This window comes from Vulpes vulpes, chromosome 7 (assembly GCF_048418805.1).
Source record: "Vulpes vulpes isolate BD-2025 chromosome 7, VulVul3, whole genome shotgun sequence".
In the NCBI taxonomy this organism is placed as follows: Eukaryota; Metazoa; Chordata; class Mammalia; order Carnivora; family Canidae; genus Vulpes; species Vulpes vulpes.
The window spans coordinates 13,538,515-13,552,724 of record NC_132786.1 but is presented as its reverse complement, the minus strand read 5'-3'; the positions used below and the strand labels follow the sequence as shown (position 1 = coordinate 13,552,724).

Sequence of the window (14,210 nt, the reverse complement as noted above, 5' to 3'; positions counted from 1 at the left end):
TCTCCAAATCTCACTCTCAAATACCTCCTAAGTAGTTTTCTTCCAGCAGAATTACTGGGCACAACACCCTATTACTCTTACACACACTCTGGTGCTTTTACTCACTAAGCAACATAGGCTGAGAAACCTTGTATATATATATATATATATACATATATACAAATTTGTGTATATATATATATATACATTGTGTATATATGTATATATACAAATATATATGTATATTTTTTTTAAAGATTGTATTTATTTAATTGTGACAGACACAGAGAGAGAGAGGCAGAGACACAGGCAGAGGGAGAAGCAGGCAGGGAGGGAGCCTGACCTGGGACTCGATCCCGAGACTCTGGGGTCACGACCTGAGCCGAAGGCAGATGCTCAATCACTGAGCCAGCCAGGCATCCCAAAACATTGTTTATAAACAGCAAGCATGTGTGGCTGAGAAACATTGTTTATAAGCTGCAAATATTAACTGGGTTTTCTTTTTTAATTCCTAGATTGAAGAGCGAGCAGAATTTTTGAATAAATCTGTGCAGAAAAGGTAAATATGGTTGGTTGTTCAAATGAGAATCATCAGCTGTTATATATGGAATGATTCTCTCTTGTATTTTTACGTGTGTGTGTGTGTGTGTTTATTCACTTAACAGTGGTGTCAAATCAACTCATCAAGCAGCAGTCGTCTCCAAGATTGACAGCAGATTGGAGCAATACACCAGTGCAATTGAGGTGAGGTGGCCTAGGAGTCGGGGACAAACAGAAATTGACTCTGTGGATGAGGGATCGTAGAGGCTTAGGACAGTAATCAGGTCCAGGAACCACATTACTGTGTTAGAATATAAGTGATGCTTCATTATACTTTGAACTAGTTCTACAGAAGAGCAGTAACAAAGATAAATTATAGAAGGTTTTAAATAAATTTTCGTATTCTGCTTTCAGCCAGAATATTCTTTAATGAAGCTGTTACTCTTTTAATGAATGGGCTCATTGGTATAGAACTATATTACTTGTACATTCATAAGCATATCTAAAATTTCCTTAACGACTTTTAAAATATGTTCCCATATGTAGTTTTAACAGTTGCAACCTTGGTTAATCCTTTTTTTTTTTTATCTATAAAAACATTTAGTAACAAATAAAAGTAGTAGTATAAATTAATAGAAATGTGATAGCCAGACCAAGGTTAATCATCATCAATTTCAAACTGATTGCTTTGGGCTTGAAAGGCCACAGTTGTGTTTTTTGTTTTTTAAGATTTTATTGACTTATTCATGAGAGACACAGAGAGAGAGAGGCAGAGACACAGGCAGAGGAGAAGCAGGCTCCATGCAGGGAGCCTGATGTAGGACTTGATCCAGGATCTCCAGGATCACGCCCTGGGCTGAAGGCGGCGCTAAACTGCTGAACTACCTGGGCTGCCCTTTATGCTTCTTTCTGATCCAACTTTTTCCCACCACTTTCCCCCAAAAAAGGGGATGGATTCTACACTATTTGGATATAAAGTATATTTCCAAGTACCAAAGCATTTGGTACCTTGCCATTGATCAAGATGTATTTTTTTTCTCCTGTTATAGTTTTAGTCAATGGTTTTAGCCTTCAGATGTATATTGGAATACCTGCTATAAATTAATTGGCTCAGCTTGGTTTGATTTTTCTCCTCTTCTTTGAACTGCAGAGCAGAGATAGCTATACAATAGTTCACAAACAAATGATAAGAGGGCATAAGGAAGAAAGAGGTCTGGATGATTTATCAAATGAATACTCAAGTCCCAGCACTCAAGAGTTGCTTTTTCACAAGATTGAATGTCCAATAAAATGTAAGACAGATTGCAGATAGTGATTATCTGTGGTTGAGTCGACCAGAGCTCTAGCAGGCCTCGCAGCACGTGCCCCAGGCCACAGAGCAGGACCACCAGAGAAATGCATGATTCTGGTTATGCCCATCACTACTGCTGGAAACAGGTCTTGAATGCACAGCTTTCATTTTTACATCTGTTCTTTCCTCCTCCTGGTATATTCTCCATACACAGGTCTCTCAGGTTTCCAACACGTCCTGTCGTCGGTCCTTTGTATGTAGAATGGCATTGCTCCTTCTTTTCGCCTCACCATTTCCAAACCTTCTGTTGTCTCTCAGTTTAAATGTCACTTCTTCAGAGCAGCCTTCTTTCTTCCCTAAACTAAGTATTATTCCCCTCATGTATGTTCTCTGGGCATGCTTTATAGCACATTTGTCTTTCAGAACACTTACCACGATGTGAAATAAATACTTGTATAACTAGTTACTGTCTTTCCCTCCTATTAAGATGTTAAGTCCCCTGGAGACTACAGAGCAGACTGTCTTGAGTAGCTCTATAGCCCCAGAGCCTAGCACAGTGCCCTGCACACATAAAGCACTTATCTATTGGAGAAATGACATGAAATATCCCCTCCACAATCATTGGTGTCCCAGTAAAAGGTATCATTTCATTTTTGAAAGATCCTCAGCTGTAGGTATTATGGTTTATGTGAGGTCTGTATACCGTCCAAATGTAGCTTTACAACAACTTTTGGTGAAGGTGAACTTTTTAAAATATCATAATGAATTTTGAATGATAATGTTGAGGAAGACAAGCTCACCATAATTTTATGAGAGCAAACTTATCAGCACCCACCCTAAAAATAATTCACACATTTCAGGGAACAAAAACCACAAAACCTGTAAAGCCAGCAGCCTCAGATCTTCCCGTTCCTGCTGAAGGTGTACGCAATATCAAGAGCATGTGGGAGAAAGGGAATGTATTTTCGTCCCCCACTGTGTCAGGCACACCAAATAAGGTCAGTATAGGATTCTGGTCTTTTAATTTTAGAGGTTGGGTTTGTTTTTTCCTTTTTTTTTTTTTTTTTTTTAAGGAATCACACTACTTAATTATAAAAGCAGTGAAGAAGATGTTAATTCTTTCAGAGACAATGTGTTCAGGAGCCTAGACTGTGTACTATGCTCTGGCCACAGTATTCCAAATGAGGTGCCTGAAATTAATCGCCCACCCCTGGAGTTGGGAAGGGGGTGAGGTACAGGGGAAAGAAAACCAGATAACATGGTCTTTTTTTTTTTAAGATTTTGTTTATTTGTTTGTTTGGGAGAGGGAGAGAGAGCACAAATGAGGGGAGGGGCAGCGGGAGAGAGAGAAGCAAACTCCCCACTGAACAGGGAGCTCGATGCAGGGCTCCATCCTAGGACCCTGGGATCATGACCTGAGCTGAAGGTAGATGCTTAGTGACTGAGCCTCCCAGGCACCCCTAACATAGTCTTTAAATATCAAGCTTAAGGCTCATTTTATTCAAACTATAAAATATAGAGATCAATAATTGATTAGTGTCACATGATGGTTATGCAAAGTAATACCTAATAATAGTATTTTGAGGTTACTTATTTTGAGTCTTTTCCAAGTAAAGTTTTTTTTTTTTTCTGTAATAATGAATTATTGACTTTGTAGGAGACTGCTGGCTTGAAGGTGGGGGTTTCCAGCCGCATCAACGAATGGCTAACTAAAACCCCAGATGGAAATAAGTCACCCGCTCCCAAACCTTCTGTAAGTAGCTTCGAGTTATTCTGAAGTTTTTTGATCTCCCAGTTTCCAACACCAGAAGAAAACAAGCTGTTCGTCTATTTGCCTAGGAAAGACAATGCTCCTATTCTTTGCTGTCACCCTGAATAACAAACGAGGAGGGTCTCAGATTTAGAGAGCACATCTAGAGCAGCCCATACCCTTTGCCCCAGAGGGTAAAATGGAACCACAGTCACCTCTACACCCTGAGTGGAGTAGCTCGCTGGAGCTCGACGCTGTTCACATTTACACTCTTAACCGGTTTGTTTAGCTTCCATTTTATAAATCACAGTTAGGAATCTGAAAGTGAAAATGTCAAATTATCTTGGCCACGTCTCAGTCAAGAGCACTCCTAGACTTATTCCCAAAAGAATGTGTATGTTGGCTATTTTGAACACATATTTTCTAATTTGCCTAATTTCTGTAACTTAACACAAAAATATAGTTATTGGGCAGTTGTTGAAATGATTGCTTTGATTTTATTGTCAACACCTCCAAAGGAAAGTCATTTGGAGAAAAAGAGCAAACAACACAGTAAAACTGGAAACCATAAAAACGGTTATGAATGTTATTTTTGGAAATCTAACATTTTCTTATTAAGTGTGGCTATCTTACTATAAAAATGTCCTCTTAAATTTTTCATTGAATGTCTGTGATAATTGCCTTGCATTTATCATTATAATCAAAAGCCTTATGAAGCTCCCTACTATATATTTGTGGACTTTCTCTATTAAGTTGCTTTTATACCTTTGTTGGTGCCCAAGGGAGCACAGCTTCCATTGGTATAAACTACTCCAAGCTAGAGGTAAAAGAAAAGCCTTGCTAAATCATCAACCGCTGCATTGCTGACCATTTAATTGCATCGTTGGGCTCCATATTTAATCTCCAAAATCATCAGTACAGTTTATCACTTTTCCAATTTAAAACGAAAAAAAAAATGGCATTATTTCCATACATTTTGTGGGCATGACTCCATGTAGTCACTTGATTACCATTCAGCCTGAGATTTTTTTGCATGAGGGCTTTCAGGAAGTATAAAACTAATGTAAACCTAAGCTAAAATTGGAAAGTCTACATATTGAAAAAAAAAATTCTTTACCTCATCCAAATAGATACAGAAAGAGGGGCCTTTACCTAGAGAGAGTTTAGGCAATGGATCATACCCAAAAGGTCCGTTCTCTTTAGTGCTTCAAATTTCCCCCAGCATCCAGGGTAACCTAAGGAGTAGAAATTTCTTTTATAATGGTAACTTATATAGGTTTTGTGTGTCCAGACCAGTGATTATTATCCCTTCTGAATCTTGGACCTCTTGAAACCTAATAAAATTTAAGGACCCTCTCCTCTACAAACATGAATTTGATACAAATTTATCAAGTTCATGGACCCACTGAAGATCTCACAAGATAGAAAGGCTAAAGAGAAAAAGGTATATGCTTTCCTATTTGATGAGTAGGGCACATCACTAAATGAGATGATTACTTTTTCACATTTACAGTATTAACAATCTTGTTCATTTTTATACCATACTATATTCTTGTATTTGGCCCAGGACTTGACCTCTACTCTGTTAGCAGCACCTTAACTGATGAGTTTGTCATCAACTGTGTTATCCTAATGGGGAGGTTAAGAGATTTAACTTAGTTATTAACACAGCAGGTATAATAACTGTGCAGGTTTCCATTCAAGAAAAGCCCACTTTCTGGTAGGACCAAAAATTATTATAAGGAAATTAGAAAAACCATTGCCTGCCTTACCTGTGATTTAGGAAGCAATTCACTAGACCATCTCCTAGAGGAGGGAGAGGAAAGGAAAGAAGGAAGCAACAATTAGTATAGATTGTGGTGACATATTTTTTCCCATGTCCCATTGGATTTGGCAGGCTAGTGTGGGTCCTTGGATGAAGGTCTGATCAGAAGGAAACATATGTAATGATGTTGTAAATAAAAGCTCGTTTGAGTGTGCTTGGTAAGCAGATTTAAGCTTCATGCACATCCCAGGCTTGCTACCCCCAGTGCCATGTTAAAGTCTCAATAAACAACATGGCAGTCTCTTTGCAGGAGGACATGACTTGGACCCCAGCAAGGGCAAGAGGGTAACCCATAGACACCCTGGGTCTGGCAGAAAAGAGACAAGATTTCTGAAATGAAGAACAGGCTGAAAGGATCCTGCAGATGCATAAAACTTGTTAGGAAAAGGTTAAGTCTGGAATGGCAGCTTAGAAAGACAGGCTAGTGTGGCTCCTTGGATGAAGGTCTGATCGGAAGGAAACAAATGTAATGATGTTGTAAATAAAAGCTCGTTTGAGTGTGCCCAAGGATCTTGTGCAGGTCTTGTTCAGGAGGTCTCACGCTGGTGGCCTGCAGCTAAGATCTGTGTAGTTTGGGGGCTGGTGTGTTTTATTTCCCTTTATAAATTTGTAATTTGAACATGTTTTTGAGGTGTGGAGGCATACATTCTTGAATTCCCTGATTCCTTTCTTTCTTTCTTTCTTTCTTTCTTTCTTTCTTTCTTTCTTTCTTTCTTTCTTTCTTTTTTAAGTCTCCTTACACCAGGCCTCTTTAGGCACTTGTGTTTCCAGCCTGGCCCTTGACAGCAGGCATCTAAATTTGACACCCTTGGGATTTTAGGCAGCCTGAGCTTGAGCCCAGGATGTCAGAGGATTACCTAAAGATAACAGCGAATAGGAGGCCCCCCAACTGCGCCTTCTGGTTTGGGATCAGAGAGGATTTATCCTCAGCTCCTTGTTAATATTCCTTGGTATACATGGGTGGAAGGGAAAGCCTGAGTTTGTTTTGGCAAATGTGTGACATGTGGCCACTAAGGAAAAATTAGAGGAAAATTCTTTCACCAAAATAGTCCTCACCCAGTGAAACCTCAAGAAGGAAAGAAATAATCCATGAGACTCATGTTCTGTTCTAAAATTCCCTGAAGAGAAAAACCACCCTCTACCACTAGTTATGTAATAATTTTAATATGTGCTAAAAATTAAAAGTGTTCAAGGTAGTTTGTCAAATTAATATTTTTTAGGGTGCCTGGAAATTATTCAGAGTGAAACCCTGATCTACACCTGATTCTTTACTGGGACATCTACTGGGATTTGTGGGCAGAATTTACAGGATTTTGGTGTAACTTTGTAACTGGAATTCAGTTCTGAGTATGTCTGCTTTATCTGGTTTGACTGTTTTTTTCTGTCTAACCTACATGTTATATACAGCATTTTAAGTGCTAATTTGTCTTTCTTTTTGTTTAAACAAACCTCCAACAATGTCTTTCTCAGCTGAATTCTCTTCTTCATTTTCTGATCTCTGGTTGATTGGAAACCTGCTTCTCCTGCCTTCATTTCTCCCTCTTCTTCTGGAGTGGGTCTTTCTCTAGAATGTAGTCTGGTCAGGTAATTCCATTTATTTTTCCCCTTTGATTAAAAATGCCAACTTACCACTTGGATGCGAATATTTTCTTAAGATGGACTCCTTAGACTGTGTGAATGCTCTCAAAAGATTAAAGGGCAGGAGTTAAGGGAAATACAATTCACTTTCTTCAGTAGAACATTCATGTGAAAGAATTATAATTGTTTTATATGAATCAAATAAATAAAGTAATACTAGCCATAATAGCCACTTTCCAGAGCTTCCATTAGTATGTTCCTAATTATAGTTTCCCCAATTTTAAAAGTCTTCCAGACAATTTGGCAACTTCTACCTATATTGGCAAATGTAGTGGAATTCTTCAAAACAATTTGATTTGTTGCTTACTGGTTCCAAGTTAAATAGGTGTAACTCTCTAAAAGAATATCAGGAATCCATGCCACAACAGAAATCCAGAAACTCGGTAAGATTAAGGTAAATCTAAAATGCTTCACATGGTACCATTTAACCAGTGCGTTCTCAGTGTCAAGATTTCAATAGTATCTATCAAAAATATGTCCATTTAGACCAGTGTCTGTGGATAAATGCAATTGTTATTGGCTTTGCCTTCCTAATGAGAAAAGGTTTTGCCAAAATAAACATTACTATTTCAGTAAAACACATTTATTTTCTACGAACCACCTTTGCCAAGTACTAATGTAAGCAAATGCTGGAAGAAAAGTAAATGGAAACAGAAATTTGGATCCTTATCCAAACCAGATTAATTATGAGGTAGTAAATAACCAATCAAAGCTATGTAACTGTTGCCAATCGTATTTTAGGGTTTTCTTCCCAAGATTTCCACATGCTCTCACACATGTGATCAACTCAACCTCTCTTGTGGGTACAACTTGTGGTAAATCTTCCCTTTTGTAGGGCTAGGCTCTACTGATCCACTTCTGAATTACCCACTTACTCCTCAGGAAACCCAAAATGATTTTAATCTGAGGAAAGTGCAATTAGAAAAGTGTCTTAGATTGAGCTGCCCAGAGGCAGACCCTAATAGTAATTCAAGTATAAGTAATTTACTTGGGAGGCAAAGAAAACATTCCAGGAAGTGAGTCAGGGAAAAGAAGGTAGCCAATAAGACTATTAAGCAACTCACCACACGGGCTATGAAAACCTAACCCCACCGGGGCGACCCTGGAAGCCTCCATAGAACACATGCTTCACAGTTCTACCTGGGGCGTGAGTGAGCCTGAGAAATATTCTTGCACCAGATCTCATCAGTGAGTGATTGAGGACTGCTCCTGGGTATGTTAACTCTCTGAACTTCCAGTCTGCCTCCTGGGTGAGCAAAGTGGACATCTGTAGCCAGAGAAAGTCCTCACGCAAAGAAATGGAGTGTTGGCGTTTGGAAGGCAGGCTAGTATGCACTGAAATCCTAAGGGTTTAGGGGATACAGCAGGATGCTGAAAGAAAGTTCATCTGCAAGAGGTGAAAGAAATGCTTATCCGACCCCAAAAGAATTATTTAAAAGGAACGTATGTTCTATTCACTTCTAAGAGCATAGAAAGTTAAAAATGACTACATTATGTGAAGTGTGCTTGCATTCCAGTTCTGCTGATCAGCAAACTGTAAGTCTTTGGTGGAGGACGGGAACTGCATGCTGGTTAATTCCAGCCCATTCTCATATTATAACATAGATCCAAACATCATAAAAAGCAAACAGTGGCTAATGATCCTTTTGATTCTACCCATTTTGAATCACTAGGATCAAGTGTATCAAACAAGAAGCTGATTCAAACAAACAACAGAAGTGATGATTTATTTGTATCTGGCCAGAAAATATGAACGGCCACCTATCAACTTTTTCTGCTTTTTCTTCATTAGGATTTGAGGCCAGGAGACGTATCTGGCAAGCGGAACCTCTGGGAAAAGCAATCTGTGGATAAGGTCACTTCTCCCACTAAGGTAATCTACTGGGAAGATTTACTTTTCATAGGTTCTTCTCCTGCCATATCCTCCAGTGTGACATCCCAGGATCAAATGAGAAATATCACTGATCCACATAGCCTTTTCTAGGCAACCATCAGCTTCTAAAAACTTATATATGGTGCAATGAGAAATGAAGTCACGGGGCCTTCAGAATTGTAGGCTTGACAGTCATAACAACGTAAAAAGTCTGGACCTGTAGAGTGGTTCACAATAAGACATTCTAGAAGCACCACAGTGGTAGGAGTGTTGAGAACAGAGGTTTGTAGGGTATATACTTCCTTACACGGTCCAGGCTTGGAGCCACAGCCATTTGAAGATCACCTAGGGAGAAACCTCTATCTCCCTAAGTGGCTCCAGAGCTGCTTTCTGGAACCATTACACTGTCAGAAGCCTAGGACCCAAGGTTGCTATGGCAAAAAATTAATATAAGTCAGGCAAAACTTGCCCCCCTATAGAAACTCATGGCTAAGAATGCTTGGATTTGTTTGTGTGTGTGTGTGTGTGTGTGTGTGTGTGTGTGTGTGTGTCCTCTGGTCAATGGCTATGCTTATTCTTCATAAAGGAGGCTCTGAACAATATCTGAATGATGCTCAGACTGACCGTAGGACTCCTTGTTGTCCAAAGAGCTAATTCATTTTGGCTGTAGCCCTTCCCCATTTTGAGCAGTTAGCCCAGTCTCCTCCTTTCATAGAGGGAAAGTGGGAGAGAAATCAGAGAGCAACCAGAAGCAGGGTTAGGCCAGTCTGCTTAGGGGACGATTTAGAAGCACTTTTCAAGCAAACCCAGAACTGAGGAACCCCTCGAACACAACCAGAGGATCCCTACTGTTCCCTGAAGCAACAGAATCTCACTTCCCTTCTCCTCCCTTCTACATGCTCCTATGTCTGGCCTAACGTGCTGTTCCATCTCTCGATTCGTTGATTGCTCTTACATTCCAGCAAAATCCACTGGCCCAGTCTCTCTATTTAAGGCGGTTTTTACATAACTTTTCTAAGTCATTGCTAAACATATTAAAAGTATCTAGTAATAATTATCACCACTACTCACCACTATGTCCACTCTGCAAGGCGCTGCTCTACCTTCTCAATCTATGTTATCTCATCTGATGCTCCCACCACCCTGTGGAGTGGGTCTTTTTATTACTCCCCCCGTTTAGAGCTGAGGAAAACAAAGCACAGAGAGGTGAACTTCCCCAAAACCACACAATGAATAAGTTAGCAAAGCCTGCGTCAAAACTCAGGCAGTTTGGTCTGAACCTGCGTTCTTAACCACTATGCATGCTGCTTTCCTTTGAGGGTTGCATAGTCAGCAGAAAAGAGAAAGCTTAAAGTTCCTAGCACAATTTTCTCCTGGTGGAGGGGGGTGGGGGGTAGAGGAATGGAATCATTTATTAGTTTCTATTTTAAGACAAAGGATGAACTTCTATTGGCCTAAGCCATCAACGGCCCCTCTAGCATCCATGTCCGACCTCTCGGAAATGGCAGTCCAAATGTCTATATGGGCTGCTTTCTGAGAAGAGGGCGCCAGCTATTCATAGCCTATCAGCACGGGTTTCATGAAGCCTCTCTGAGTAATATTCCGCTGAGCCAGAGTTCTGGGAAATGGAGTATGGAGACCATCTGGAATGGTAACCACTCAAGAGAACACCACTCACATTCAACACCTGAATGGTTCTGCTTGGAACTGTGCAGTGTGGTGGTACAAGGTGGAAAGGTGACAGGGTGAGTCTTCACCTACACTGCCCACTCATCCTCGGTCTATACCAAGAAGCTCTCTGTACAGTGATCATGATCATGATCATGATCATAATAATATAACCGTGAGACCCAGAGCTGATTTTATGAAGTAGCAGAGTAGGTGACTCCTTCACTCCAAAATGTCAGGCTCACTACACCTCATGCAGTCACTCCTTTGAGATGGAAGTGCACATTCGAAAATGCAGACTCCCCACACTGGTATTCGTGAATATGTCAGCAAGGATTTCTAGCAACTAGCTGAAGAAAAGAAATGGTATGCAAATAAGAGTGTGGCCCAGATAAGTTTCAAGGGTCAGGGTGTAAGAATAGGAGGGAAGAAATAAAAAACAGGAGAAGAGGAAAGATAAACACATTCTACTTCTCCATTGTCCTTGACGTGGCCAAGACTGAGCCATTCATCATGTGTGCCTGTTCCAGAAAGCATGCTACAGATTACTGGCCCTTCGAGTAAAGTTTTAAAAAGAAAACACACACACACACACACACAACTCCTTGACTGTGAATGCCACAAGCAAGGCTAATGATCAAGATAAGGAAGGGGAATATAAAGAAGAAAGAGAGAGAAGTAAAAAAAAAATCAGCCAAAGAGAGGGTAGACTGGAAGGTGAGGAGCATATTTGAATAGAATACCAACAGTAATCCTCCCTTTCATAAATATTTATTCCTACCATATTTCAATTATTTTTTTTCTTCCTCTGACACAAAACATCTGGCTGGAACACCATGGCCTGTGAATTTAAAGCTCTCTTCTCTTAGCAGGTTTGAGACAGTGCAAGAAAGAACCCAAAGTAGCCGCTCAAGATGCTGGACCAGCTCAGTTGAAGAGGGGCTAGTTTGCTCTGTTTTATATTTATGTTGATTTACTAAATTGAGTTCATTTCCTCTTGTTTTATTTTTCATTATCCCAGTAAACCCATGTATATTGTCACTATATTTAATAATCACAGTCTAGAGATGTTCATGGTAAAAGTACTGCCTTTGCACAGGAGCCTGTTTCTAAAGAAACCCATGCTGTGAAATAGAGACTTTCCTACTGATCATCATAACTCTGTGTCTGAACAGTGATATCAACCACACCGGAAGTCAACAAAAGGAGCTTCAAGTTGAAAATTGCCTGAGGAATGTGTGCAGTGCCCAGAAAAACAAAACCATGAGTGGTTTTGTTTTGTTTTGCTTTGTTTTGTTTTAAATACAGAAGTCATGTTGTTTCTGCACTTTAGGATAAAGCATGGAAGAAATTATCTTAGAAGGCAATTCTAACACTTTCTGAAAGTAGACCATTTCAGATTTGAGATACTGCAATAGTGATTGTCTTAAAAAAAAAAAAAGAAAAAGATGTACTGTTAAGGTATTACTTTTTTCATGCTGATGAATATCTAAATTGGATTATGATGTTAGCTGACATTGGTACTGATTCTTTAGGTTGGTTGCTTGTGGATTTCTTTGGTAGCAATAGCAAACCACATTTTAGATGACCTGATCATGTATGTATGTGCATACACATATGCAAACACACTAATGGTAGAAAGCTTTTTTATGTGCTAGACTATTATATTTAGCAATATGTCCTTGTAACTAGCCAATATCACAGCTTTTTAAAAATTAAAAATCACAATATTATATTAATATTTCATATTTGCCAATAGATTCATGGCAGGATAGGTATTGATATGTTTCCAGTGTCCAATAACCTGTAAGAAGAGAGATTAGAAGTGTCAAAAGTAGTTGACATTTTCTATAAAGCATAGTATTTAGTTTATAATTAAAAACAATCTTGAAGTCCAGTGTGTATTGTACTAAATCTGCCATCTGGGTCAAACTCAAAGCTGGCTCAGAACTCTTTTCTTAAAATCAAGTCCACAGTAGGTTGGCTTAGATGGTAAATGAGGTCTCTTCCTTCTCTAAAATTGGAAGACAAGAATTTTTGTCACAAAACTGTACAGATTGGAATTACACGTGTGGGTAATCCACTGAGACCAACTTTGGCTAATGTCTGGAAGCAGAGAAGAAAAGTAAGCAAAAGCCAACATGGAGGAGCCATGACAGTGTTTCCATTCTTAATAGACTGAACTATCTTTTAAATTAAACTTTTCTATTTTTATTCGTCATTGGTACTCATCATAAGTTGATACCACATTGAATTTTCAAAAAATATGTGTAACTTTTATTACTTTGACCATTTCCCCTAGAGTCTATCGACTTTCATTTTTAGATTTTACACACACAGTCTAGATATCACATCTTATTTTAGCGTGTAAGTATTCATCTGTTCTCCACAATAAGTGATTAAAGAGAACTCCAGTGTCTTGGCAATACCTTCTAGCATAGAAATATAAATGCAGTGTAATTCTATAAACTTATACCTCATTTGACTTAACCAAAATTGTCTTAGTCTCAATTCCTACCACGTTGAGGGAGCCTCTCAAATGACTCTTATAATCTACAGTATTGCCCTAGAAGAGCTAGCCAGGGCAAGGCTGGCATGAGGAGTGACCACTGCCTTCCAAAGTCTGTTTTCCTCATAAATCAGTAAAGAGTTGCTGAATCCTCTAGCTTTAGCACACCTGGGCCAAAGGAGGGAAAGCCAACAAGACTGCACAGGTCATCCACCCATGACAAAGTAGACGTGAGTCTATGATAAAACGAACTAGAATTCACATGCAGTGCCTGATTTCAGCATTGACTCCCATAATTGGAGTGAAATGGATCAAAATTTGAATTAAGGCCCATGGTGAGGGAACATCGCTTTGTTGTACTTTTGAATAAGAGCTTCTCCTGATCACTATTATATATTTTTTTAGAAAGTCTAAAGTTGAGAAGAGAGTATATCAGTCCTGACTTTTATTCCAATATTGGATGGAATAAGTTTTAGGGTAGAATTTTGTTCAGTTTGGATTTAATCTTTTGAAAAATAAATTCCTTGTTTACTTGTTTGATTACCATTCTCTGTTATCTTTAAGAGGTAAGACTGCAAGGTGACTAGCATGTTCTGTGAATCTGCCATTCCTAAAAGTTTTATAAACACTTGATATTTTTCACTGATAATTGATCGCTGCAATAAATATATATTGTGAAAATGCATCCACAATAAATGGAATTCCTCCAATGTCTGCCTTGCTTATTTTTATGCACTGTATTGATTACAAACAAGAGTTATATCTGTTTTAATAAAGATGGTGGCATAACAAAATATGTATTTCAGATCGAGTCTCAGTTTCCCTCTTTAAAAAAGAAAAGCCACTTCATGTTTTTTAAATAATTCTTAGTCCAGGCACTTTTCTAATGAAATAGTGAAACTTGCTCTAGTAGGGACAACTGATCAAACATGTATGGAGAAGGTTAAAAGGGGGTATTAAAAAAAATTTCTCCTTCCGGGGGATCCCTGGGTGGCTTAGCGGTTTGGCACCTGCCTTTGGCCCAGGGCGCAATCTTGGAGTCCCGGGATCGAGTCCCGCGTCAGGCTCCTGGCATGGAGCCTGCTTCTCCCTCTGCCCGTATCTCTGCCTCTCTCTCTCTCTATGTCTATCATGAAT

At 39.2% G+C, this 14,210-nt stretch overlaps 1 protein-coding gene across 14 annotated transcripts in view; it reads left to right on the top strand.

The window, feature by feature from the left end:
• Positions 1-13,783, top strand: part of CALD1 (caldesmon 1) — a 188,592-nt gene extending 174,809 nt beyond the window's left edge. For 6 of the 14 annotated variants that reach the window (XM_072762992.1, XM_025984492.2, XM_072762993.1 and 3 more), the window contains 6 exons: positions 495-538; positions 645-723; positions 2,671-2,808; positions 3,468-3,563; positions 8,816-8,896; positions 11,437-13,783. In XM_072762992.1, coding sequence (XP_072619093.1) covers positions 495-538; positions 645-723; positions 2,671-2,808; positions 3,468-3,563; positions 8,816-8,896; positions 11,437-11,442 — 444 coding nt within the window. In that variant the 3' untranslated portion in view covers positions 11,443-13,783. Of the gene's footprint in view, positions 1-494; positions 539-644; positions 724-2,670; positions 2,809-3,467; positions 3,564-6,855; positions 6,970-8,815; positions 8,897-11,433 lie in introns of all 14 variants that reach the window. The other 8 variants (XM_025984490.2, XM_025984489.2, XM_072762991.1 and 5 more) reach the window with 4 other exon arrangements.
• Positions 13,784-14,210: the final 427 nt, after the last annotated feature.